The 24,392-nt window shown below is 47.0% G+C and overlaps 2 protein-coding genes across 2 annotated transcripts; both read right to left on the bottom strand.

The window, feature by feature from the left end:
- Window positions 1-4,425: 4,425 nt before the first annotated feature.
- Window positions 4,426-5,379, bottom strand: LOC119565149 (olfactory receptor 52E4-like). The gene has a single exon (XM_037889583.1). The coding sequence runs from the start codon at window positions 5,371-5,373 to the stop codon at window positions 4,426-4,428; it is 948 nt and encodes a 315-aa protein (XP_037745511.1). The 5' UTR covers window positions 5,374-5,379.
- Window positions 5,380-22,156: 16,777 nt separating this feature from the next.
- LOC119565148 (olfactory receptor 52E4-like) lies at window positions 22,157-23,104 on the bottom strand. The gene has a single exon (XM_037889582.1). It carries the CDS (start codon window positions 23,102-23,104, stop codon window positions 22,157-22,159), a length of 948 nt encoding a protein of 315 aa, XP_037745510.1.
- Between the last annotated feature and the right edge of the window lie 1,288 nt (window positions 23,105-24,392).

Below are 24,392 nucleotides of genomic sequence, written 5' to 3'. Positions count from 1 at the left end.
GGGAAGAGAGCAGCTCCCAAAGAGTCAGGGAGGGGAGACAAAAAAAACGCCCCCTGAGGTTAGTCCAAGGACAGGGGAAATAACACAACCCCTGGGTGGCAGCAGTATAGAAGATGAAGGGAAAGAAATGAGGGATGTGACAGGGGCAGGAGTGGGGCTGGGGCCAGGAACGGGATTAGGAGCAGGGGCAGAAGTTTGACTGGGAAGCCCAGCAGCAAAGCCAAAGGGATGTGACACCTCTTGACTGGGTCCAGTGGCTGAGGGGATGGCGACAGGAGGGGAGACCGCAATGACTCTGGGCCCAGAGACCACATGGAACTCTACAACCAAGGTGTGGGACATGATGGCATCCGTGATGGGGCCCTGAACTGGGAGGGAAGACGGCCACCCCTCCTCTGAAGGGGGTGCAGCTATGGGCGCGCAGCGCAGCTGCTTGGCACAGGTCATCACCACAAGGGTCTTGGCGGCAGATGGATGAATTCATGTCTGCCCCAAGTTTGAGAGCAGGGACAGCAGCCCGGGGTAGGGGATAGAGAAGAGGAGGGGATGGTGTGACCACGCCACTGCCCAGATTGAGACCCCACCCACAGTTTCTCCCATCATTTGGGAAAGGGGCAAGAGATAACACCGGTGGTAAGGGGGAATGGAGGGAGTTGGGGAAGGGGAAAGGCCAACCTGTCCTCCTGGCTAGGATGGGTGCATGGGAGTGGGGCACCCCCCTCCCCCAATGACAGGGGATGTGGGGAGGCTGACCGAGGCAGGGAAATGGGGCACTATGGAAAAGGGACACAAGTGTTTAGGGAGGGGCCATGGGTGCATGAAGCAAGGGGTCCAAGAGATGGGGGGAGCAATGGAAGGTAAGGAAAAAAGAGGGGCAAACTGGAAACCTGTGGGAGCAGGGCAGAAAAAACCATAGGGACAAGCTCTGGAAGATGGGGTGGGGCAGACAAACTATCCAACCCAGGAGAGCTATGGTGTGGGAGGCAAGCTTACAACACTCCAGGGCCAGCCAGGGAAGGACCCAGGAATGGTTGTGGGGTCCTTGCTTCTCTCCAGAGGGCAGGCCAGCAGGGCGCCCCAAGCAGCAGCAGCAGCATCCAGCCAGCAGGGCAGCCAAATAAAACTGGCCGGTTGCAATAGTGAGGTGGAGGGGGCTCCTTCCGAGCCAGAGGGGGAAGGACAATGGCTAATCCCCGACAAGGAATCTTAAGAGGGGTGCTGATGTGAGTAATGTGGAATCTGAACACAAAATGAAAGATTTGATGGCGAAGCGGGCAAGGGGCAAATGTGTTCCAAGCTCTGAAGGAATGTTGGACCTTGTGGCTCAGGAGCGTTTCTTAACCATATGTAAAGATGATGTGAAACAGTGTCGAGGGGAGAAAAAGTTGAAAACTGTGGATGTGATGTGTATCGGAGCAGTCACCCTGCTCCGGCTCAGCCAGGGTTAAAAGCCAGCCCTTGGCGAGGGCTGGGGCTGAGGAGCCAATCAGAAAAGGCTGAGTGGCAGCCAATGAGGGCCAGGCTGGGCCCTATAAAAAGGCTGCAGAGCCAGAAGGCAGGAGTCTCTCTCCAGCCTTGGAGGGAGAAGGGCCTAGCTTGGCAACTCCCCAGGCTGAGGCCTTGGATAAAGCCCCAAGCAGGTACTGGGGCTGCAGAGGTGTAGTGTGGGGATAGGCAGAGGCAGCTGGTCCAACCCCCTTGCCAATCATGAGTGGCCTTTACGCACTGCAGTTAGCCCCAGTGAGTGGGGGCTGGATGACAACTGGCAGTAGCCACTGAGGGAAGGTGGGTGTAGAGGGTTCAGGTTTCCCCTGGGAGCGAAGACCCAATGTGTGGGGGTACTGCAGTGGGCAGAACCCCAGGGTATGGGGCACCAGGGTCCGGGAGGGACATGGGGGCCTGAGGCAGGTGAGACGCTGGCCAGCAGGAGGAGCTCCAAAGCTGGAGTTGAGCTAATTCCCTGGACAACCAGCAGGAGGCGCCACGCCGGTGAGTCTTCACTTCGTTACAGGATGGCTTCTCTCTCTGATGATTTTGAGCAAACAGAGGCATCTAGTCTGAATAAACTACAGACACAGGGGTTTAAACATGGTGGGAAATAGGGTTCCATTTTACCTCATTCCTCTCATTCACAACCCAAATCTCCTGTGAAAAGAGATGAGTCCAGAAGGTGCAACCATTATTATTCCTCTGATCACCTGAGGAATAAACACCCTGTGCTGGGAGGAAGCAGGTAGTCCTTGGGAATGCTTTCACCTGAGCACAGAAGTCCCTCGGGTGCCTGTCACTTATCACACTGGGTTTGTGAAATTAGCCTCTGAACATCTAGGCATGAAGCACATCAAGGCTGTCGACATCAAAGGCAGGGAACAACTTGGGTGGGAAGTTACAGGGACAGAAATTTCTGTGGGTAGCAGGGGAATAGTGCAAGAAGGTGACACGCTGCCAGAACAGATTTCTGAGCTTTTATTAGTAGGAGGATACACAATCCTTATGCCTTTGGCTAAAGTGCACATAGAAACTGATAGTTCTGAAGCTGTATTATCAGTGAGGGTAGCAGACCATAACCCTATTGATATGCTAATTGGCAACGATTTCTTCTGTGTAGCTCAGGCTGCGAAAGTGTCTGCCCTCAGAAAGAAAGAGTGTTCCGCTGGGGCCCTAACGGAAAAGCAAACATTGCTAGGAACGGCTGAAGGAATGAAAGAGAGTCTCCTTGGTTCCTCTGCACCAAAAGTACAGGCACAAGATGGAGTTCTGTGTCACATGAGCTGATCACATGCCTCTGCATGTTTCAGTGAGTCATAGCAGGGACCATAAATTATATTCCAGCCAGAATGTCCCCAGGTAAGTCCATCAGGTGGGGATAAGTTTCTTCCATGGCACATGCTGTTCATTGTTGGGCCATCCACTTGAATAGTCCCTTCACATTGTGCTGGATACACTGGATGTAAACTGCCTTGTGGGATTTACCACAGGAGCAAACACATAGTCAATATTCGTAAATGCAAATAAAAATACGAGATGTGCATACAGATAAGAAAATCATATTCAGCAAACTGTAGCTTTATATTGACACCTCACATGACCTATTGTTACAAGATTTGTTGCAAATATATAACAGATGTATCTCCCCCTGCTGTAACCCACTACACCCCACTCCCCTCCCAGAGCTGAGATACATCCCAGGAGTCCTGACGGGGTCTCTCCCTCCACAGAGGTAGAAGCAAAGTAAGAATAAACATTAAAATTTTAACACTAACCAATGTCCCTTAGGTGACTTCCCACAAGATGTGAGAACATGTCACTTTTAGCGGTGACTAGGTCCACTATTTATTTATTTTCCAGATATATATTGTCATAAATATAAAGGGAAAAGTAAACACATTTAAAATCCCTCCTGGCCAGAGGAATAACCCTTTCACCTCTAAAGGGTTAAGAAGCTAGGATAACCTCGCTGGCACCAGAGGAAAATGACCAATGAGGAGACCAGATACTTTCAAAAGCTGGGGGGAGCGAGAAACAAAGGGTCTGGGTCCGTCTGTGTAATGCTTTTGCCGGGAACAGAACAGGAATGGAGTCTTAGAACTTGGTAAGTAATCTAGCTAGATCTGTGTTAGATTCTGATTTCTTTAAATGGCTGAGAAAATAAGCTGTGCTGAATGGAATGTCTTTTTGTAACTTAAGGTTTTGCCTAGAGGGATTCTCTATGTTTTGAATGTAATTACCCTGTTAGGTATTGACCATCCTGATTTTACAGAGGTGATACTTTTTCCAAACAACCCTTTCCCAGTAACCGGTTAAACATTTGGTTGTGGCAGCGAAAGTCCAAGGGTAAAGGGTAAAATAGTTTGTACCTTGGGGAAGTTTTAACCTAAGCTGGTAAAAGTAAGCTTAGGAGGTTTTCATGCACGTTCCTACATCTGCACCCTAGAGTTCAGAGTGGGGAAGGAACCTTGACATATGAGGTAGAAAATGTTCAAGCAACTGGCAACGGGAGGGGAAGACGGGAGCAAGTTACAGGGGTAGGGCCTTGGGGAGAAAACACACAGCACGGGTGGAGCCTTGACAGAACAGATGGGGCAAGATTGCCATTTCAGGAGTCCAACTACCAGCAGTTGGAAAGGTGGCAACCCAGTGAATTGCACATAGACTGATTCCCCAGTTTATCATGCTGACACAGCACAGTAAGGACAGGAAAGGGTTTAATGTCTCTTGACTGTCCAGAGTAGCAGCCGTGTTAGTCTGTATCTGCAAAAAGAAAAGGAGGACTTGTGGCACTTTAGAGACAAACAAATTTATTTGAGCATAAGCATTCGTGAGCTACAGCTCACTTCATCGGATGCATTCAATAAATGATTCAGGGAAGAGGGCCCAGCACCATGCACCAGCCAGCTCTGCACGGACCTCAGTCTGAGAAAACATTTAGGTCCCTTTAGGAGTAAAGAGTCGGAGCAGCCTGCCCCGGATTTGTTTGGTCCTCACCCCGTAGATGATGGGGTGGAGCAAGGGGGGCACCAGGAGGTACACATTGGCAATGAGAACAAGGAAGTGCAGTGGCACATTATGGCCAAACCGGTGCGTGAGAGAGGAGAAGAAATCTGGCGTATACAAAGCTAAGATGGCACAAAGGTGAGAGATGCAGGTCCCAAAAGTTTTGAGCTGGGCATCCTTTGTGGGGAGGCGGAAGATGGCCCGGAGGATCTGAGTATAGGACACAGTGATGAAAAACACGTCCATTCCAATCTCAGAGAAAAGATCAAACAGGCCGTAGTAACTACTGATGCGGATGTCAGCACAGGCCAGGTTCACCACAGCTATGTGCTCACAATAGGTGTGGGGGATGACGTTGGTTCTGCAATATGGCCACCCCCTCGCCAGGAAGGGGTAGGGTAATGAGAGTATTCCACTGCGCAGCAGCACGGCCAGACCGATCTTGGCCACAACAGAGTTTGTCAGGATGCTGGAATGTCTCAGGGGATGGCAGATGGCCACATAGCGATCCAAAGCCATGGCCACGAGGATTCCAGATTCCATTGCTGAGAAGCAGTGAAGGACGTACATCTGGGTGAGGCAGGCACTGAAACTGATCTCCCTGGTATTGAACCAGAAGATGCTCAGCATTTTGGGCAGGGTGGATGTGGACATGACCAGGTCAGTGATGGCCAGCATGCAGAGGAAATAGTACATGGGCCCATGGAGGCTTTGCTCCATCTTTACAATGAACAGGATGGTGAAGTTCCCCAAGACAGCTATGGTGTACATTGTGCAGAAGGGGATGGAGATCCAGATGTGGGCTGCCTCCAAGCCAGGAATGCCAAGCAGGATGAAGGTGGAGGGGTTGTAGAAATTGGTTGTGTTGGAATCTGACATGGAATAGGGGAGAAGGTGTCCAACTCTGAGGCGGAAGGCTGTTTCCTGCATGTACCGAACGTTCCGCTGACTTTCTGTGTGTGCCCAGGATGCCTGGATGGAGAGAGAATGTTAATCTGAGATATTACACGCACTACTGGAGGCAGTTCTCATAGCTGAAGCAGATTGTTCGATCTTCACTCACTGAAAAATGACATTTGAATTATTCAGAGAAAACAACTATGAACAATGACCATATTAAAGTCAATTCCAAATTTTATGGGGCTCCCTGTGTTAATAAGTCTGACACTTAGTGGTGGGGGAACCTTAAGAGGCACCAGCAGGAAACACAAGTGTGGATACTGGTTATCCATCATTATTCCTTAATGCAATGAGAACCAGCATAGGGACTCCATGCTGTAGGAGTTCCCCATGCATCAAGTGGCTTGATATGTGAGAGTGGAAAAAACCAAACTTTTGTAAGACATATGCCAGGAGAAACATACCAATTAGAACATACATCAGGGAAAAGACCTGGGCGCCATTGACAGCAGCTCAAGAGAAACACCTCCTGATTCAGAGCAGTGGACAAAACAAAAGCAATCTTCAGATCACTAAGATATGGGATGGAGAATACCATGTTCTGGATATGTGCTCAGTTTTGGTCACCCAGTCTCCATGCAGGATATAGCATATCTAAAAGGGATTTCCAAGACAGGCTCTGAGAATGGGGGAGGCTGCCATATGCAAACAGACAGAAAAGTCACAGCTACGCCCCCTGATACCTGACACCAGGCAGAAAAGTCTGGGACTCTTTCGTTTACAGAAGAGACAAAGAAGGGAACATATGAGAGAGGAGAGGAAAATAAAAAATGATACTGATTTATGTTCCAATGGACAAAGAGAGAACAGTTCCCAACCAGTACTATCTAGAGACACTGAGTGCTCCAAGAGGACTAATTCCCCGAAGCTGAAGAAAACTGTCAGCAAAATTGATTGGAGGAAAAATTATACAGAAAAATATGAATGAAAATTGGTCGTTCTTTTGCGGAAAAAGTCATGATTCCACAGTCAACAAAGTGAACAACTTTGGGTAAAAATCCAGTTCAGTGGCAAAGGGAAGGCAGAAATTAGGGGGGAAAAGAATATATAACAAAGGGGGAAAAGGGAAACCAGAGAGCCAAGAATACAAATGGAAAGTTATGAAAATTGATAAGGGACATTAAAGACGTCAGGGAAAACTCCACATTTGGCAGTGCTAAAGATAACAAAAAAGGAGGTTATTAAGTATGTTAACAACAAGAGAAATCACAGAAAAATGTTATGGCAATTCCTGTGTTAAATGTCAAGTATTAAAAAATAAAGGGAAAGTGCTTTTTATAGAAGATTTGACAAGGTTAAAAAACAATGGAAAAGCTGGTCTGGGATTAGTTGTTTTTTTTTTTTTTTTAAAGTGTAGATATGTAATTAATGCCAGTCAACAACAGGGTTTATACAAAACAGATCTTGTCAAATAAACCTGATTTCACCCTTTTTGGAGAGTACACATGTGGTGGATCAAGGGAACCATGCAGAGGCAGTGGACCTTGATTTCTCAGAGGCATTTGATTTAGTGGAGGAAAATATTGAGTTAAAAAAATTAACACCCTACAATATCAGTAGAGAACATGCAAAATGGACTGAAAACTGGCTAAGTAAAGGATCTCAGAAAGGTGTTGTTGATAGGCCCTCATCAGTGAACGGGGCTGTTTGTAGTCAGGTTCTGCAGGGATCGGTTCTATGCCTGAGGCTATTCAATACTTTCATGAATGATCAGGAAGGAAATAGAAGATCACTGCAGATAAAATTTTTGGATGACCCAAAGATTGGCAGAGTGGTTGCAATGAGGTGGCCAGGGCAGGCATACCGATTGATTTGGAGCACTTGGAATGTGGGGCCCATGCAAACAAAATGTTTTAATAAGTCAAATGCAGAATCCTTGGAACAGGGAATGCAGGCCCGACCCACAGACGACAGCACTGTATTATGGAATGCAAGGACCCGGAAAAGGATTTAGGGGACATTGTGGACAGCCAACTCATCTTGAGAGCCCAGTGAGATGCTGTAGCATAAAGGGATGATGGGGTCCTCGGATACATAAACAGGGGAGAGGTGAGTTGGAGCAGGGGAAGGATTTTACCTCTGCAGATGTATAGACTTTGAAGATGTATATCTCTATAGCTTATCAAAAAGATGATCAGACGGAAACTTTCATGGGGAGAAATCCATGCCTAGTAATAGCTCTGTAATCTACCAGAAAAAGGCTGACCAAGACCGAAGGGCTGGAAGCTGAAGCCAGGCAAATTCTAGCTATAAACTAGGACCACATATTTAGCAATGAGGGTGATTAACCATTGAGACACACTGAGAAGGGAAGTAGTGGATTCTCCAAGTCCCCATGTTGGCAGATCGAGACTGGATGCTTTTCTGCTTCAAGGGTCTACACCAGGGTTAGGATGATATAGCTACATCTCTCTGGGGTGTGGATTTTTTTGCTGTTTCAAAAAAGGCAAATGCAATGTTAGGTTATATGAGCAGAGGTATAACATGCCAGTCACAGTACGTGATCGTATTCCCCTACTCGGTGGGGGTTAGGTCTCAATAGTAATGTGTCCAATTTTGCTCAGTAATGTATAGAAAGGATGTAGTCAAACTGGAAAGGATCCATAGGCAAGAGACAAAGGTTATGCACAGGATGGAATGCAAGCCGTAGGAACCGGTATGTTTATTTGGAAAAGTGGAGATTAATGGGGGACAAGATAGTGAACTTCAAATACTTGAAAGGCTGCCATAAAAAGGTGGAGGAAAGTTATTTTGTCTTACATTGAGAGAGGCAGGACAAAAGGCAATGGGTTGAAACTCCAGCATAGCAGATTTAAATTAAATTTCAGGAAAATCTTCCTAACTTGAAGTACAGGAGGCCAATGGAACAGACACCGAGGGAAGTCATGGAATCTCCGTCTGTGGAGGTTTTCCAAAGACGTGTGAATAGCCATCAGTCTTAGATGACTAAGACAAAACAAATCTTGCATCTTGTCAGGGGGTTAGACTAGCTGTCCTTTGCCTTCCCTTATAACTCTATGGCTCTATCATTCTATAATGCAAAATCCTAGTGTAGATCAGGCCTTCGTCACACACAAGCCTTTCGGCTCAATACAGAGGTAACTGAGTTGTAAGTAATGGGCCTGTGCTTTACAGGAGGTCAGACTGGATGATCATATGGTCCCTTCTGACCTTAAACCCTACGGATCTATTGATAAAGAAACTAGATCAGGCATTTATGTTTAATGTGTCTCCTAACATGAACAAGGGAGCATTTAGTTAAATAGAAATTCTGAACATCTTAAAAAGAGAAAAGAAATTGCTAACATAATCCATATTTGGCCTATAGAACTCCTTGCTACCGAAATTATTGGAGTGAACAGCTTAGCTGAAAGGGAGTCACAAATCGATTGGCTATTCATAGATTCATAGATATTTGGTCAGAAGGGACCATTATGATCACCTAGTCTGACCTCCTGCACAACGCAGGCCACAGAATTTCACCCGCCACTCCTGCAAGAAACCTCTCACCTATGTCTGAGCTATTGAAGTCCTCAAATCGTGGTTTAAAGACTTCAAGGAGCAGAGAATCCTCCAGCAAGTGACCCATGCCCCATGCTACAGAGGAAGGCGAAAAACCTCCAGGGCCTCTTCCAATCTGCCCTGGAGGAAAATTCCTTCCCGAACCCAGATATGGCGATCAGCTAAATCCTGAGCATATGGGCAAGATTCATCAGCCAGATACTCCAGAAAATTCTTTCCTGTCTAACTCAGATCCCACCCCATCTAATATCCCATCACAGGCAATTGGGCCTATTTACGATGAATATTTAATAACCAAAACCATGTTATCCCATCGTACCATCTCCTCCATAAACTTATCGAGTTTAATCTTAAAGCCAGATAGATCTTTTGCCCCCACTGCTTCCCTTGGAAGGCTGTTCCAAAACTTCACTCCTCTGATGGTTAGAAACCTTCATCTAATTTCTAGTCTAAATTTCCTGGTGGGCAGTTTGTATCCATTTGTTCTTGTGTCCACATTGGTACTGAGCTTAAATAATTCCTGTCCCTCTCCGGTATTTATCCCTCTGATATATTTATAGAGAGCAATCATATCTCCCCTCAACCTTCTTTTAATTAGGCTAAACAAGCCAAGCTCTTTGAGTCTCCTTTCATAAGACAAGTTTTCCATTCCTCGGATCAACCTAGTAGCCCTTCTCTGTACCTGTTCCAGTTTGAATTCATCCTTCTTGAACATGGGAGACCAGAACTGCATACAGTATTCCTGGTGAGGTCTCACCAGGGCCTTGTATAACGGTACTAAAACCTCCTTATCCCTACTGGAAATACCTCTCCTGATGCATCCCAAGACCGCATTAGCTTTTTTCACAGCCATATCACATTGTCGGTGGAGTTGCTGTCATCACCTGTAGTTAAGGCTGTCTGATGCTTGAATAAAAGACCCCATTTTCAGTTGCTTATGAATTTGCCAAATTTTAGGTGTTTGGACTGAAATTTCCCATGCCGGGTGGCTGCTTTGAGCAGAATTGTTTTTTTAAAGTTTCAGGAATAACAGTTTAGCCCACTTCTTGAATGAAACTTGGAGAAAGTATGTGTTTCCCACGTTGACAAATCCTTATTATTGTTCTAGTGAGGAGCGCTAGCACCTCCAAGCTTTCCAGCAGCTAAAAGTCAGGTATCAGCCCCTGTCCCTCTGTCCCATTAACAGCCAGAGCCCTGAAATGCAAGAGGAGAGGGTGACCGTGTCTGTGCGTTAACACACAGCTGGCCCCTGATGTCTCTACTCAGTTCTTACTCCAAGGGGAGTTTTACCTCACTGGGGCCTGAGCAAAGTACAGGCCACTGATTCAGAATTTGGTCTTCTATTGTACATCTACTAACACCTTTCATTCTGAAGGATCCCCTCTGCCACTGAAATGCAGCCACCTCGGGGAGGTAGTCCATCAGGCAGGACGACCAGGGGTGCCCAGAAAAGAGTGACATTTTGGCCAGTGATTCTTTCGCAAACTCATCACCTATGGGAAGGGCCCTAGGATGTGTCATGGTTGTGCAGAGCGGAAAGGACCCCAGACGTACTCTCTATCCCATCACATCCACGTTGCTCAGTGTTTGTCGAGCAGGTGATCTTCTCAGCAAGAAATGGGTACCTGTGAATTCTGAGATGGAAGCGTCTTCCCTGGGAATCCCCCTCAGGTAGCCGTGTCCCAAACCTCTCTCACCCTAGCATCTGCAGCAACATGCCACAACGAGAGCCCATCCAAGGGTGTGCACCGTTTATAATATAGCTCTGTGCAATCCCAGTGGGGTTCGCTCAGCCTCGAGGGGAGAAGAGAGCATCTGAAAGTAAACAGGCTGCAAAGAAGCATGTCTCTTCTTCTGTGCTAATTATTCAGCTTTAGGAGTAAACATTCATTAAGGGACTGTCCCAAAGGGAGATGAGAGCTCCTGGGCTCTGTGCTGAGTGAGAGAAGAATTGGCTGTTTGTGTATTTGTGTATATTTATAAAATAAAGTTGATTTGAAAGAAAATAAGGGATAATTGCCTTGATGGATGGATACATAGATAGGAGACAGACAGATCTGGAAAAAGGTGACCCAGGGGAGACATGAGAATTTTCTGCTGTTGCTATGGGCTCAGAGATCAGTAAATCTCATGTGCAGAGGTAAACTCCTTCCCCTGCTCCAACTCACCAGTCCCCTCTCTATGCATCCAAGCCCTTTTGGCCACAGCATCGCACTGGGAGCTCAGGATGACTTGGTTATCCACAGAGATCACTTAGTGCTTTTCAGGGTCTCTGCGTTCCATAATACAGCGCCCTGGTCTGTGGGTCGGGCCTGCATTCCCTGTTCCCAGAGGATCACTTTGCATTTGTCTTTATTAAAACATATTGTTTGCATGGGCCCAGCTCACCAAATGTTCCAGATCAAATGTTATGCCTGCCCCGGCCGCCTCATTGCAACCACTCTGCCAGCCTTTGGGACATTTGCTTCTTTTATCTGCAGTGATTTCCTCTTTCCTTTATCTTTATCTGCAGTGATTTCCTCTTTCCTTCCAGATCCTTGATTAAAATACTGAACAGCATCTGTCCTAGACATGAGCCCTGCAGAACCCCACTAGAAACAGCCCCATTCACTGACAATGGCCATTGACAGCTGGTTTCCGTTATCCGCCAGCCAGTTTTCAGTTCATTTTACGTGTGCTCCACTGATATTGAAGCGTTTTCCTTTTATTATCGGAATGTTTCCCCTGCTAAATCAAGTGCCTCAGAGAAGCAATTTTACTGCATCTGTGCAGTTCCCTTGATCAACCAAACCTGTATTCTCTTTAAACAATGACATTGCGGTTTTTTTGACAACACCTGTTTTTCATAAACCAAGTTGTTGACTGCTATTATTGTTTGTTTGCTGTGCTGCTGCCTCATTGCACACTTCTGCTTCCGAGTGAGATGCGTAGTCAGTGTTCAGTTCATACCTCTGGTTTCCAAAGAAAGTTCTTCTTTTAAGAACCTGATTGATTTTCAGTGTCCTGAGGACAAAGGGTCTGGTCTATGCTCACATTGCTAACCAATTGGTTGGTATATTACTCTCAAGCCTCCCCAGGAAATGGGGGTGAAGAGGCTTGGGGGGACATTTTGGTGGGATAAGGATTCCAAGTGAGCCATCCCTGAATTTTTGTATAACTCACTTATTGGTGTAGGAATACCGTCCAAGGACTAGGAAAGGAATCTGTGCCTTGGGGAAGTTTTTAACCTAAGCTGGTAGAATATAAGCTTAGGAGGTCTTTCATGCAGGTCCCCACATCTGTACCCCAGAGTTCAGAGTGTGTGGAGGGGAACCCTGACAGTGTAGCCAACCAGCCCCCTTGACTTTGAACCACCTTAAATTGTGTTTGATGAAAGCATCTTCCAGAAATTCTTCCAGGTCTAGATCCACAAAGGAATTCATGTAAATACTGAATTTAGGCTCCACGGCCATTTTCAAACCCCAGCTCATCTGCTGTCCAACCGTGTAGGAGCCTAAGATTCCACCAGTAGCCTGCACAAAGTAACCTGAAAGCTGACGCTGCTTCACAGCTAACGAGCTGCTCAGAGTCTTTGCTCAGGCTTCAATTCTGGTGGGTTTCTCCAACGAGACGTTCCTCCCACCTATCTGCCCCACAAACCTGCTCTGTTAGGGGTTCTCTGACCATGCCTCCTGGATGGGGCTTTGCAGGTCATGAATGTATGTGTGTATGTCTCTGTGTATGTGTGTACACATTGTTCCATGTGTGTCCATGTACGTCCATGCGTGTGTGTGTGTGTGCATGTGGATCCATGTTTGTGGGTGTGCGCTCATGGATCCATGTGTGTGCGTGTGTGCGCATGTCAGACCATGTACATGTGTTTTCCTTTGTGTCTGTTTGTCTGCATCCCCAGAAAGTAGGGAGGAGGGGGTTTGATTCATTAGGAACTGGGGAAAGGGGGAAGGCTATACAGGAAGGCTGGGCTCTACCAAAATCAAATGGAACCAGATTGCTGGCACTTCAAATTAAGAAGGTCATAGAGCAGTTTTTAAACTAAGTGATGCAGGAAACCTGAGAGGTGCAGAGGAGCATGTGTTTCAGACAGAGACATCCCTGAGGGGAGGATCTATTAATGGAGATTCTCTAGGTCCTCGTGAGGAGGAGAGGAAGGAAGATGGTAAAATACAGGTAGGATCTGATGACAAAGAGTCAAAGGAAAAAGAGTCCCATTCAATTACATACTGTAAGGGCAGACAGCTAAAAAGTGACAATTTTTACAGTGCTTATCCATGTCAGCAGGGTCTGAAGGAATGCTTCCCTGAGAGCTAGCTGGGAGGAGGAAGAGACCCTGGGTGTGTTTATGTAAATGCAGTTTGCTCCTGCTTTGCTTAGATTTGCTAGCTAGTCAGCAGATGGAGAGGGTGTTTTGCTCATTGTAATCAACTTAGCTGATATTGGTTCACAAATTATGTTAGTACTGAATTCAGGGATAGTGAAATATGGTAACCAATGGGTAACTGTTGTGGGAACACAGAAAAGCAGGACTGTGCTTAATCTGTTCCAAAGCAAGGGTGTTCATGGTTAGCAGAAAGGACTTTTTAAGCAAGGGGGCTCCACTGTTAGAGCTCTGTGAGAGTAAGAAGCTTAGGGGCAGGCGTTCTGGTCAGAAAATTGCCAGGTCTCCCCAGGGGCATTACCTAGACTGGTTTGACTTGTTTTCTCAACTGTTCAAAGAATAGAGCTAAACAGGCTCTGAGTATTGCCTCTCAGAGGGGCCTCGGGGGTGGTGTGTAAATTTCCAAGGTTACTGGGTAGAGGCTCAAGTCGGTTCTGTGTTGGATAGAGGGAAAGGAACACCTAGATATTGAACCCGGCCGTGGTTGCTGCTGGCTCCACCTGGCAGAAGGGTTATATATACAAACGCTAGAAATCTAAATAATAAGACGGTTCAACTAGGGTGCCTTACGTTCAAGGAGGATATCGATATAATCGGCATGACAAAAACTTGGTGGAATGAGGATGATCAGTGGTACACGGTGATACCAGGGTACAAAATATATTGGAAGGACAGAAGAGGTCATGCTGGTGGAGATGTGGCATTATATGTGAAAGAAAGGATAGAATCTAATGCAGTACAATTTGGAAATTAACCAAACTGGACCACAGAATCTCTGTGGCTAGTAACTTGATACTCGAATAATAAGAATATAGCAGTAGGGATATATCACCGACCACTTGGCCAGGATGGTGATAGTGACTGTGAAATGCTCAGGGAGATTTGAGAGGCTGTTAAAATAATTTAAAAAAAAAAACACAAAACCCTTAATAATAATGGGGGATTTCAACTACCCCCATATTGACTGGGCACAAGTCACCTGAGGATGGGATGCAGAAATAAAGTTTCTTGACACCTCAAGTGACTGCTTCTTGGAGCAGCTAATCAGGGAACCCACAACGGGAGAGTCAATTACTGAATTAGTCCTATGTGGAGCACAGGATCTGGTCCAAGAGGTGAATATAGCTGAAGCACTTGGTAATAAGGACCATAATCTAATTCAATTTAACATCCCTGTGGTGGGGAAAACACCACAGCAGCCAAACACTGTACTATTTATTTTCACAAAGGGGAATGACACTAAAATGAAGAAGTTAGATAAAAAAGAAATTGAAAAGAACAGGACGAAAAGTGAAATCCTGCAAGCTGCATGGAAACTACTTAATAGAGTGTAGGCTCCTTTTACTAGACTGGCCTCTGAACTTTATTGGGAGTGTACCAGCTGGGAAGATCCTGTCTGATGCCTTGGGGAAAGAGTGACACTCTCCCTCTTCCAGGAATCTTAGAATCACAGGAAGTGCAGAGGGAGCACGTGGTGGGCTCCCTTTTCAGAAGAGGAGTGAGATTGCTTGTGTGGAGCTCTGTCCACACGCAGAGCTGCTGCTAGGAAGCCAAGAGAGGCTGCTAAGAGCCCGCTGTGGATCTGATCGAGCGGGGAGCCTCAGAGGCTGTTGGTGGCTTCCCTGGAGCCAGGGCAGAGACTGTCGCTGTGCCTGGAGCCGAATGAGGTGGGCCTGCAGTGGAGGAACTGTGAGTAACCCCCACCCTTGTTGGGAAAGCGCAGGCAAGGGAAGGGGCACCGCAGAGAGACTGAGTCTGAGGAGAGGCAGCTTGATCTTCCCACCAAATTAGGACGCAGAGCGGCTAACATTTGGTGGGGCCAGCTCCAATCGTCAGAGGGGTTAAGCAGCTTGTTGCCATGGCTGAACTGATACACAGATCCAACAGAGCGCTGTCTCCAGCTGCAGATCTCCAAGGACGCCCATGCAAGCAAATATCTAGGACTCTGCAATCCAGAGTATACACTCCAGGGTGGGGTACATGGAGGCAGTGTAAATGCCATTTAAGTAAGTTTCATGTATCACTATAGCCCATGTTTGTTAATTGATTTTATTCAACTGATTTTATTCATAAACTCCTGGCAAATGAAGTTTAAGGGTATAATTAGGAAGGTTAAAAAAAGAATTTGAAGAACAGCTAGCCAAAGACTCAGAAAGTAATAGCAAAAAAAGTTGCGAGGAGAAGGGACTTCTAGGATGAACCATCCTGGGCACTCTAAGAAGAATTCTGTGCTGAGTAAAGTACTTGCTCAGAAGGAGAAACAGAGTCATCCTCTGGGCCAGGCAGGACAGATTGGAAATGTTAAAGTAGGCTGAAGACAGTTATTCCTCCTTGGAGAGGGAAGATCCTTGATGAACGCTGCTGGGTACCAGGAAACACCAATGGATCTCGAGCCCTTCTAGACCATATATCTGGAGCAAGCCAAACTAATAGGCTCCAGCCAGCCAATTTACTGACTAATGCCATCAAAGGAAGAGTGCTGGTGAGTCTTCTAATCTCACGTGTGAAGTCTGTGGGGTTGCATTCTCAGAATAGAACTGCAGAGGTACACTGGGATGAGGAAGAGGTTCCTTGGGTGAAGGTAACATTTGAAGAGAATGGAAATGAGCTGTGGGTGACAAGGAGGGAGAAGTGAGTACAAGTTACTTTTCCTCTAAAGATGTGGCGGGAGACTGCCTCTTCCAGTTCAAGCCTCGCTCCAAGGGCTGGTTCCTGCACAGGGGGCTAACTGAGGGTGCTTCCAGAAAAGCGTCAAGGAGTCTTTTCTAAGGATGAGGTGATCAATTTCAATGACTGTGTCAAAGGTGTCCGTGACAGCCCAAAGAGAGCCATTGAAGTTGCTCTCAGTAAAACTAAAGATGCAGCCCAAAGTAGGAAAAGGACTTGTGATCGCAAGTCCAGTGGGGCTCTCATAAGCTGCGGTAAGCAGGTAGCAGTTTGAAACCATAGATGCTGGGTCATAATAAAATACAAGGGAAGTGGGAGTCAAATGCCCACATTGTGGTCACTCACAATAATCCTGCCCTGCCAGTTTACACTATCCAGCCTGAATGTGGAGGTCCTGAGAGAGTGGTCCATGGGGACCAGCTAAAACATTGGACTTTTAGTCCAGCCAGGGCACACAGGAGTTGCAGAGCATCATGTCCGGAGGAGACTGAAACCAATGGGGCAAATGCAAACCCTGATGAAAATAGACTGATCCCTCAAATTGACCTGGTGTTACCTGGGGACAAGGAAACAGAAAATATGGGTAATGAACCACCAGTCTTAAGAAAGTCCCAGAGAACTACTAAGGGTGTCCTGATCATTAAACTTAGAGATGATCATGTTATTGGTTCTATGTAGTCTTTAGTGAATATTATCTATAGTATAAAGAATTGGACAGGGGATGTTAAGTATGATAAATGTACTTTTATTCATTGCAAATGTATTTTTTTAATATATAAATGTTGATAATATGGGGCCCAAATATGCTGGTGTGAAGACTCTGGCTGTGGCAGAATTATAGTAAGGAGGGATGTAAATTACTGGCCGCTCACTAAAATTCAGTGAGGATTTTTGATTGGCCCTTTCCTAAAGGAAGGGGAAGGGTCCAAACCAGCCCCCAGAGTCAGTGAGGAGAGGCCAACATTAACTGTCAGCCTGATTGACAGGGCAGGCAGACCAGCGAGGAAGTCTGGAGGTCAGGAGGTTCCCATCCTCTGTGTGAACTGGGCCTGACTGGGCAGAGCTGAGCAGAGACAGGCCGGCCAGAACCAGAACCAGAGAAGTAGCCCAGGGCGTTGAGCTAGGAGCAGAGCTGCAGCAGCCCGAAGCAGAGGGGCCAGAGAAGCAGCCCAGGGAGCTGGAGGCCGAGAAGCAGCAGCAGCGCTGGGGCTGGGGCTGGGGCTGGGGCTGGGTGCAGTGTACAGTTGGGGAGAGCAAGGAAGACCCTGGGCAGAGGGACCAGCACAGGGAAATACCCCTCCTCAAGAGGCCTTGCAGGCCAGAATTGGAGGGGAATTGTAAATCTGTTGGGTGAGGATGGTGCTGTGGAGAGGGGCCCTACCACCTAAAGCCTGAGACATATGGCCACTGACAGAGCAAGTGTCTGACCCACAGCACCCTTGCAGCACAGCCAGGGCCTGGGCAAGGGGCCTGGGACATGGGAGGGACAGACTGTGAACTGCCCTGACACTCCAGAGACGGCTGGTTTTGGTGTTCCTGTAGAAGAGGGGGTTCTATGTTTTTCTTTATCCTTTCCATATTTCCTATTTTTGTTTGGGTTTTTTTCGCTTGGTGTTCATTTTTAAAAATATGGTTGGCTTCATTGTGAGGGCTGAGAATGATCCTTGCAGGCAGGAGGATCCCCAGCCGGCCTTGCACCAATCCCTGAAACGCAGGGGGAAGTCACAGAAGTTGCGAGCCCACCAGTAGACCAGGATGTTCTGCCTCCTGGTTACCCTCCACTCCTTCAAAACAGCCCTCATGGCCCAGACGATGAGATAGAAGTCTCCCAGTGCTGGAGAGGGAGCTTCACCTTATGCTTGAAACCACAGGTGTCCACCAGAAAATGGTGTAGCTCATCCCTCAGCACAGTGGGGGACAGGGTTGCGGACCCATGATCATCATCTCGCTGGGCCCCTGTTACGACCTTGTGGCCCATGGAGATGGGCAAAGAGGGGGCAGACCACTGGTGCGGCGATTGTACCTGTGGCTCTGTGCAACCCGTCTCTGTGCCCGGAAAGGGATAGAGAGGTGGAGGGAAGAGAGCAGCTCCCAAAGAGTCAGGGAGAGGAGACAAAAAAAATGCCCCCTGAGGTTAGTCCAAGGACAGGGGAAATGACACAACCCCTGAGTGGCAGCAGTATAGAAGATGAAGGGAAAGAAATGAGGGATGAGACAGGGGCAGGAGTGGGGCTGGGGCCAGGAACGGGATTTGGAGCAGGGGCAGAAGTTTGACTAGGAAGCCCAGCAGCAAAGCCAAAGGGATGCAACACCTCTTGACTGGGTCCAGGGGCTGAGGGGATGGTGACAGGACGGGAGACCGCAATGACTCTGGGCCCAGAGACCACATGGAACTCTACAACCAAGGTGTGGGACATGATGGCATCTGTGATGGGGCCCTGAACTGGGAGGAAAGACGGCCACCCCTCCTCTGAAGGGGGCACAGCCATGGGCACGCGGCGCAGCTGCTTGGCACAGGTCATCACCACAAGGGTCTTGGCAGCAGATGGATGAATTCATGTGTGCCCCAAGTTTCAAAGATGAAAACTGTGGATGCGATGTGTATCGGAGCAGTCACCCTGCTCTGGCTCAGCCAAGGTTAAAAGCCAGCCATTGGCGAGGGCTGGGGCTGAGGAGCCAATCAGAAAAGGCTGAGAGGCAGCCAATGAGGGCCAGACTGGGCCCTATAAAAAGGCTGCAGAGCCAGAAGGCAGGAGTCTCTCTCCAGCCTTGGAGGGGGAAGGGCCTAGCTTGGCAACTCCCCAGGCTGAGGCCTTGGATAAAGGCCCAAGCAGATACTGGGGCTGCAGAGGTGTAGTGCGGGGAAAGGCAGAGGCAGCTGGTCCAACCCCCTTGCCAATCATAAGTGGGCTTTAGGGACTGCAGTTAGCCCCAGTGAGTGGGGGCTAGATGAAAACTGGCAGTAGCCACTGAGGCCAGGTGGGTGTAGAGGGTTCAAGTATCCCCTGGGAGTGGAGAGCCAATGTGCGGAGGTACTGCAGTGGGGTCCGGGAGGGACATGGGGGCCGAGGCAGGTGAGATACTGGCCAGCAGGGGGAGCTCCGAAGCTGGAGTTGAGCTAATTCCCTGGACAACCAACAGGAGGTGCCACGTTACAGGATGGTGGGAAAGAGGGTTCATTTTACCTCATTCCTCTCATTCACATTACCTCATTCCTCTCATTCACAACCCAAATCTCCTGTAAAAACAAATGAGTCCAGAAGATGCAACCATTATAATTCCTCTGATCACCTGAGGAATAAACGCCCTGTGCTGGGAGGAAGCAGGTAGTCCTTGGGAATGCTTTCACCTGAGCACAGAAGTCCCTCGGGTGCCTGTCACTTATCATGCTGGGTTTGTGAAATTAGCCTCTGAACAACTAGACATGAAGCACATCAAGGCTGTCGGCATCTACGGCAGGGAACAACTTGGGTGGGAAGTTACAGGGACAGAAATTTCTGTGGGTAGCAGGGGTATAGTGCAAGAAGGTGACACGCTGCCAGAACAGATTTCTGAGCTTTTATTAGTAGGAGGATACACAATCCTTATGCCTTTGGCAAAAGTGCACATAGAAACTGATAGTTCTGAAGCTGTATTATCAGTGAGGGTAGCAGACCATAACCCTATTGATATGCTAATTGGCAACGATTTCTTCTGTGTAGCTCAGGCTGCGAAAGTGTCCGCCCGCAGAAAGAAAGAGTGTTCCACTGGGACCCTAACGGAAAAGCAAAAATTGCTAGGAACGGCTGAAGGAATGAAAGAGAGTCTCCTTGGTTCCTCTGCACCAAAAGTACAGGCACAAGATGGAGTCCTGTGTCACATGAGCTGATCACATGCCTCTGCATGTTTCAGTGAGTCATAGAAGGGACCATAAATTATATTCTAGCCAGAATGTCCCCAGGTAAGTCCATCAGGTGTGGATAAGTTTCTTCCATGGCACATGCTGTTCATTGTTGGGCCATCCACTTGAATAGTCCCTTCACATTGTGCTGGACACTCTGGATGTAAACTGCCTTGTGGGATTTACCACAGGAGCAAACACATAGTCAATATTCGTAACTGCAAATAAAAAAACGAGACGTGCATACAAATAAGAAAATCATATTCAGCAAACTGTAGCTTTTATATTGACACCTCACATGACCTATTGTTACAAGATTTGTTGCAAGTATATAAGAATGGTGATATTTAATGAGGAAATGTTATTTCCTCCTTGACATAACACAAGAACTAAGCGTCATCCAATCAAAGGAATAGGCAGCAGGTTTAAAACAAACAAAAGTCTTCACAGTCAAGCTGTGGAACTATCTGCCATAGGATGTTGTGAAGGCCCAAACTATGACCTGGTTCCAGTAAGAACTAGAGAAGTCCATCAAGGGCTATTGCCTAGGATGGGCAGGGTTTTTGTCCCTAGCAGCTGTTTGCTACAAGCTGGTTGTGGGTGACAGAGCATGAATCACATGGGGATTGCCATGTTCTGTTCATTCCCTCTGAAGCACCTGGTGCTGGGCACTGTTGGAAGACAGACTTCTGGGCTACATGGACCATTGGTTTTACCCAGTGTGGCCATTCTGATCTTCTCCTTTAGACCCCAGATGTATCTGCCCCCTGCTGTAACCCACTACACCCCACTCCCCTCCGAGCTGAGATACATCCCAGGAGTCCTGATGGGGTCTCTCTCTCCACAGAGGTAGAAGCAAAGTAAGAATAAACATTAAAATTTTAACGCTAACCAGTGTCCCTTAAGTGACTTCCCACAAGATGTGAGAACATGTTACTATTAGAGGTGACTAGGTCCACTATTTATTTATTTATTTTCCAAATATATATTGTCACAAATATAAAGGGAAGGGTAAACCCCTTTAAAATCCCTCCTGGCCAGAGGAAAAACCCTTTCACCTGTAAAGGGTTAAGAAGCTAGGATAACCTCGCTGGCACCAGAGCAAAATGACCAATGAGGAGACCAGATACTTTCAAAAGCTGGAGGGAGGGAGAAACAAAGGGTCTGGGTCTGTCTGTGTGATGCTTTTGCCGGGGACAGAACAGAAATGGAGTCGTAGAACTTGGTAAGTAATCTAGCCAGATCTGCGTTAGATTCTGATTTCTTTAAATGGCTGAGAAAATAAGCTGTGCTGAATGGAATGGATATTCCTGTTTTTGTGTTTTTTTGTAACTTAAGGTTTTGCCTAGAAGGATTCTCTATGTTGTGAATGTAATTACCCTGTAAGGTATTTACTGTCCTGATTTTACAGAGGTGATTCTTTTTCCTTTTTCTTCTATTAACATTCTTCTTGTAAGAAACTGAATGCTTTTTCATTGTTCTTAAAATCCAAGAGTTTGGGTCTGTGGTCACCTACGCAAATTGGTGAGGATTTTTATCAAACCTTCCCCAGCAAGGGGGGTGCCTGGTTTTGCTGAGGATTTTGGCAGGAAAGACATTTCCAAACAACTCTTTCCCAGTAACCGGTTAAATGTTTGGTGGTGGCAGTGAAAGTCCAAGGGCAAAGGGTAAAATAGTTTGTACCTTGGGGAAGTTTTAACCTAAGCTGGTAAAAGTAAGCTTTGGAGGTTTTCATGCAGGTCCCTACATCTGTACCCTAGAGTTCAGAGTGGGGAAGGAACCTTGATATATATATATAGGAGGTGGAAAATGTTCCAGCAACTGGGAAGGGGAGAGGAAGAGAGGAGCAAGTGACAGGCGTAGGGCATTGGGGAGAAGACACACAGCAGGGGTGGAGCCTTGAGAGAACAGATGGGGCAAGATTGTCATTTCAGGAGTCCAACTACCAGCAATTGGAAAGGTGGCAACCCAGTGAATTGCACATAGACTGATTCCCCAGTTTATCATGCTGACACAGCACAGTAAGGACAGGAAAGGGTTTAATGTCTCTTGACTTCCAGAGTAGCAGCCGTGTTAGTCTGTATCTGCAAAAAGAAAAGGAGTACTTGTGGCACCTTAGAGACTAACAAATTTATTTGAGCATAAGCATTTGTGAGCTACAGATCACTTCATCGGATGCATTCAATAAATGATTCAGGTAAGAGGGCCCAGCACCATGCACCAGCCAGCTCTGCACGGACCTCAGTCTGAGAAAACATTTAGGTCCCTTTAGGAGTAAAGAGTCGGAGCAGCTTGTCCCGGATTTGTTTGGTCCTCACCCCGTAGATGATGGGGTGGAGCAAGGGGGGCACCAGGAGCTCCACATTGGCAATGAGAACAAGGAGGTGCAGTGGCACATTATGGCCAAACCGGTGCGTGAGAGAGGAGAAGAAACCTGGCATGTAGAAAGCTAAGATGGCACAAAGGTGAGAGATGCAGGTCCCAAAAGTTTTGAGCCGGGCATCCTTTGTGGGGAGGCGGAAGATGGCCCGGAGGATCTGAGTATAGGACACAGTGATGAAAAACACGTCCATTCCAATCTCAGAGAAAAGATCAAACAGGCCGTAGTAACTACTGATGCGGATGTCAGCACAGGCCAGGTTCACCACAGTTATGTGCCCACAATAGGTGTGGGGGATGATGTTGGTTCTGCAATATGGCCACCCCCTCGCCAGCAAGGGGTAGGGTAATGCAAATATTCCACTACGCAGCAGCACGGCCAGGCCAATCTTGGCCACAACAGAGTTTGTCAGGATGCTGGAATGTCTCAGAGGATGGCAGATGGCCACATAGCGATCAAAAGCCATGGCCACGAGGATTCCAGACTCCATTGCTGAGAAGCAGAGAAGGACGTACATCTGGGTAAGGCAGGCATTGAAACTGATCTCCCTGGTATTGAACCAGAAGATATTCAGCATTTTGGGCAGGGTGGATGTGGACATGACCAGGTCAGTGATGGCCAGCATGCAGAGGAAATAATACATGGGCCCATGGAGGCTTTGCTCCATCTTTACAATGAACAGGATGGTGAAGTTCCCCAAGACAGCTATGGTGTACATTGTGCAGAAGGGGATGGAGATCCAGATGTGGGCTGCCTCCAAGCCAGGAATGCCAAGCAGGATGAAGGTGGAGGGGTTGTTGAAGTTGGATGTGTTGGAATCTGACATGGAAAGGGGGAGAAGGTGTCCAACTCTGAGGAGGAACGCTATTTCCTGCATGTACCGTACGTTCCCCTGACTTTCTGTGTGTGCCCAGGATGCCTGGATGGAGAGAGAATGTTAATCTGAGATATTACATGCACTACTGGAGGCAGTTCTCATGGGTGAAGCAGATTGTTCGCTCTTCACTCACTGAAAAATGACATTTGAATTATTCAGAGAAAACAACTATGAACAATGACCATATTAAAGTCAATTCCAAATTGTATGGGGCTCCCTGTGTTAATAAGTCTGACACTTAGTGGTGGGGAAACCTTAAGAGGCACCAGCAGGAAACACAAGTGTGGATACTGGCTATCCATCATTATTCCTTAATGCAATGAGAGGCAGCATAGGGACTCCATGCTGTAGGAGTTCCCCATTCATCAAGTGGCTTGATATGTGAGAGTGGAAAAAAAACAAACTTTTGTAAGACATATGCCAGGAGAAACATACCAATTAGAACATACATCAGGGAAAAGACCTGGGCGCCATTGACAGCAGCTCAAGAGAAACACCTCCTGATTCAGAGCAGTGGACAAAACAAAAGCAATCTTCAGATCACTAAGATATGGGATGGAGAATACCATGTTCTGGATATGTGCTCAGTTTTGGTCACCCAGTCTCCATGCAGGATATAGCATATCTAAAAGGGATTTCCAAGACAGGCTCTGAGAATGGGGGAGGCTGCCATATGCAAACAGACAGAAAAGTCACAGCTACGCCCCCTGATACCTGACACCATGCAGAAAAGTCTGGGACTCTTTCGTTTACAGAAGAGACAAAGAAGGGAACATATGAGAGAGGAGAGGAAAATAAAAAATGATACTGATTTATGTTCCAATGGACAAAGAGAGAACAGTTCCCAACCAGTACTATCTAGAGACACTGAGTGCTCCAAGAGGACTAGTTCCCCAAAGCTGAAGAAAATTGTCAGCAAAATTGATTGGAGGAAAAAATTATACAGAAAAATATGAATGAAAATTGGTCGTTCTTTTGCGGAAAAAGTCATGATTCCACAGTTAACAAAGTGAACAACTTTGGGTAAAAATCCAGTTCAGTGGCAAAGGGAAGGCAGCAATTAGGGGGAAAAGAATATGTAGCAAAGGGGGAAAAGGGAAACCAGAGAGCCAAGAATACAAATGGAAAGTTATGAAAATTGATAAGGGACATTAAAGACATCAGGGAAAACTCCACGTTTGGCAGGGCTAAGGATAACAAAAAAGGAGGTTATTAAGTATGTTAACAACAAGAGAAA

The sequence above is a fragment of the Chelonia mydas genome, chromosome 1 (genome assembly GCF_015237465.2).
Source record: "Chelonia mydas isolate rCheMyd1 chromosome 1, rCheMyd1.pri.v2, whole genome shotgun sequence".
Classification (NCBI taxonomy): domain Eukaryota; kingdom Metazoa; phylum Chordata; order Testudines; family Cheloniidae; genus Chelonia; species Chelonia mydas.
Note: the sequence above shows the minus strand (reverse complement) of the source record. Positions and strands in the feature narration are given on the sequence as shown.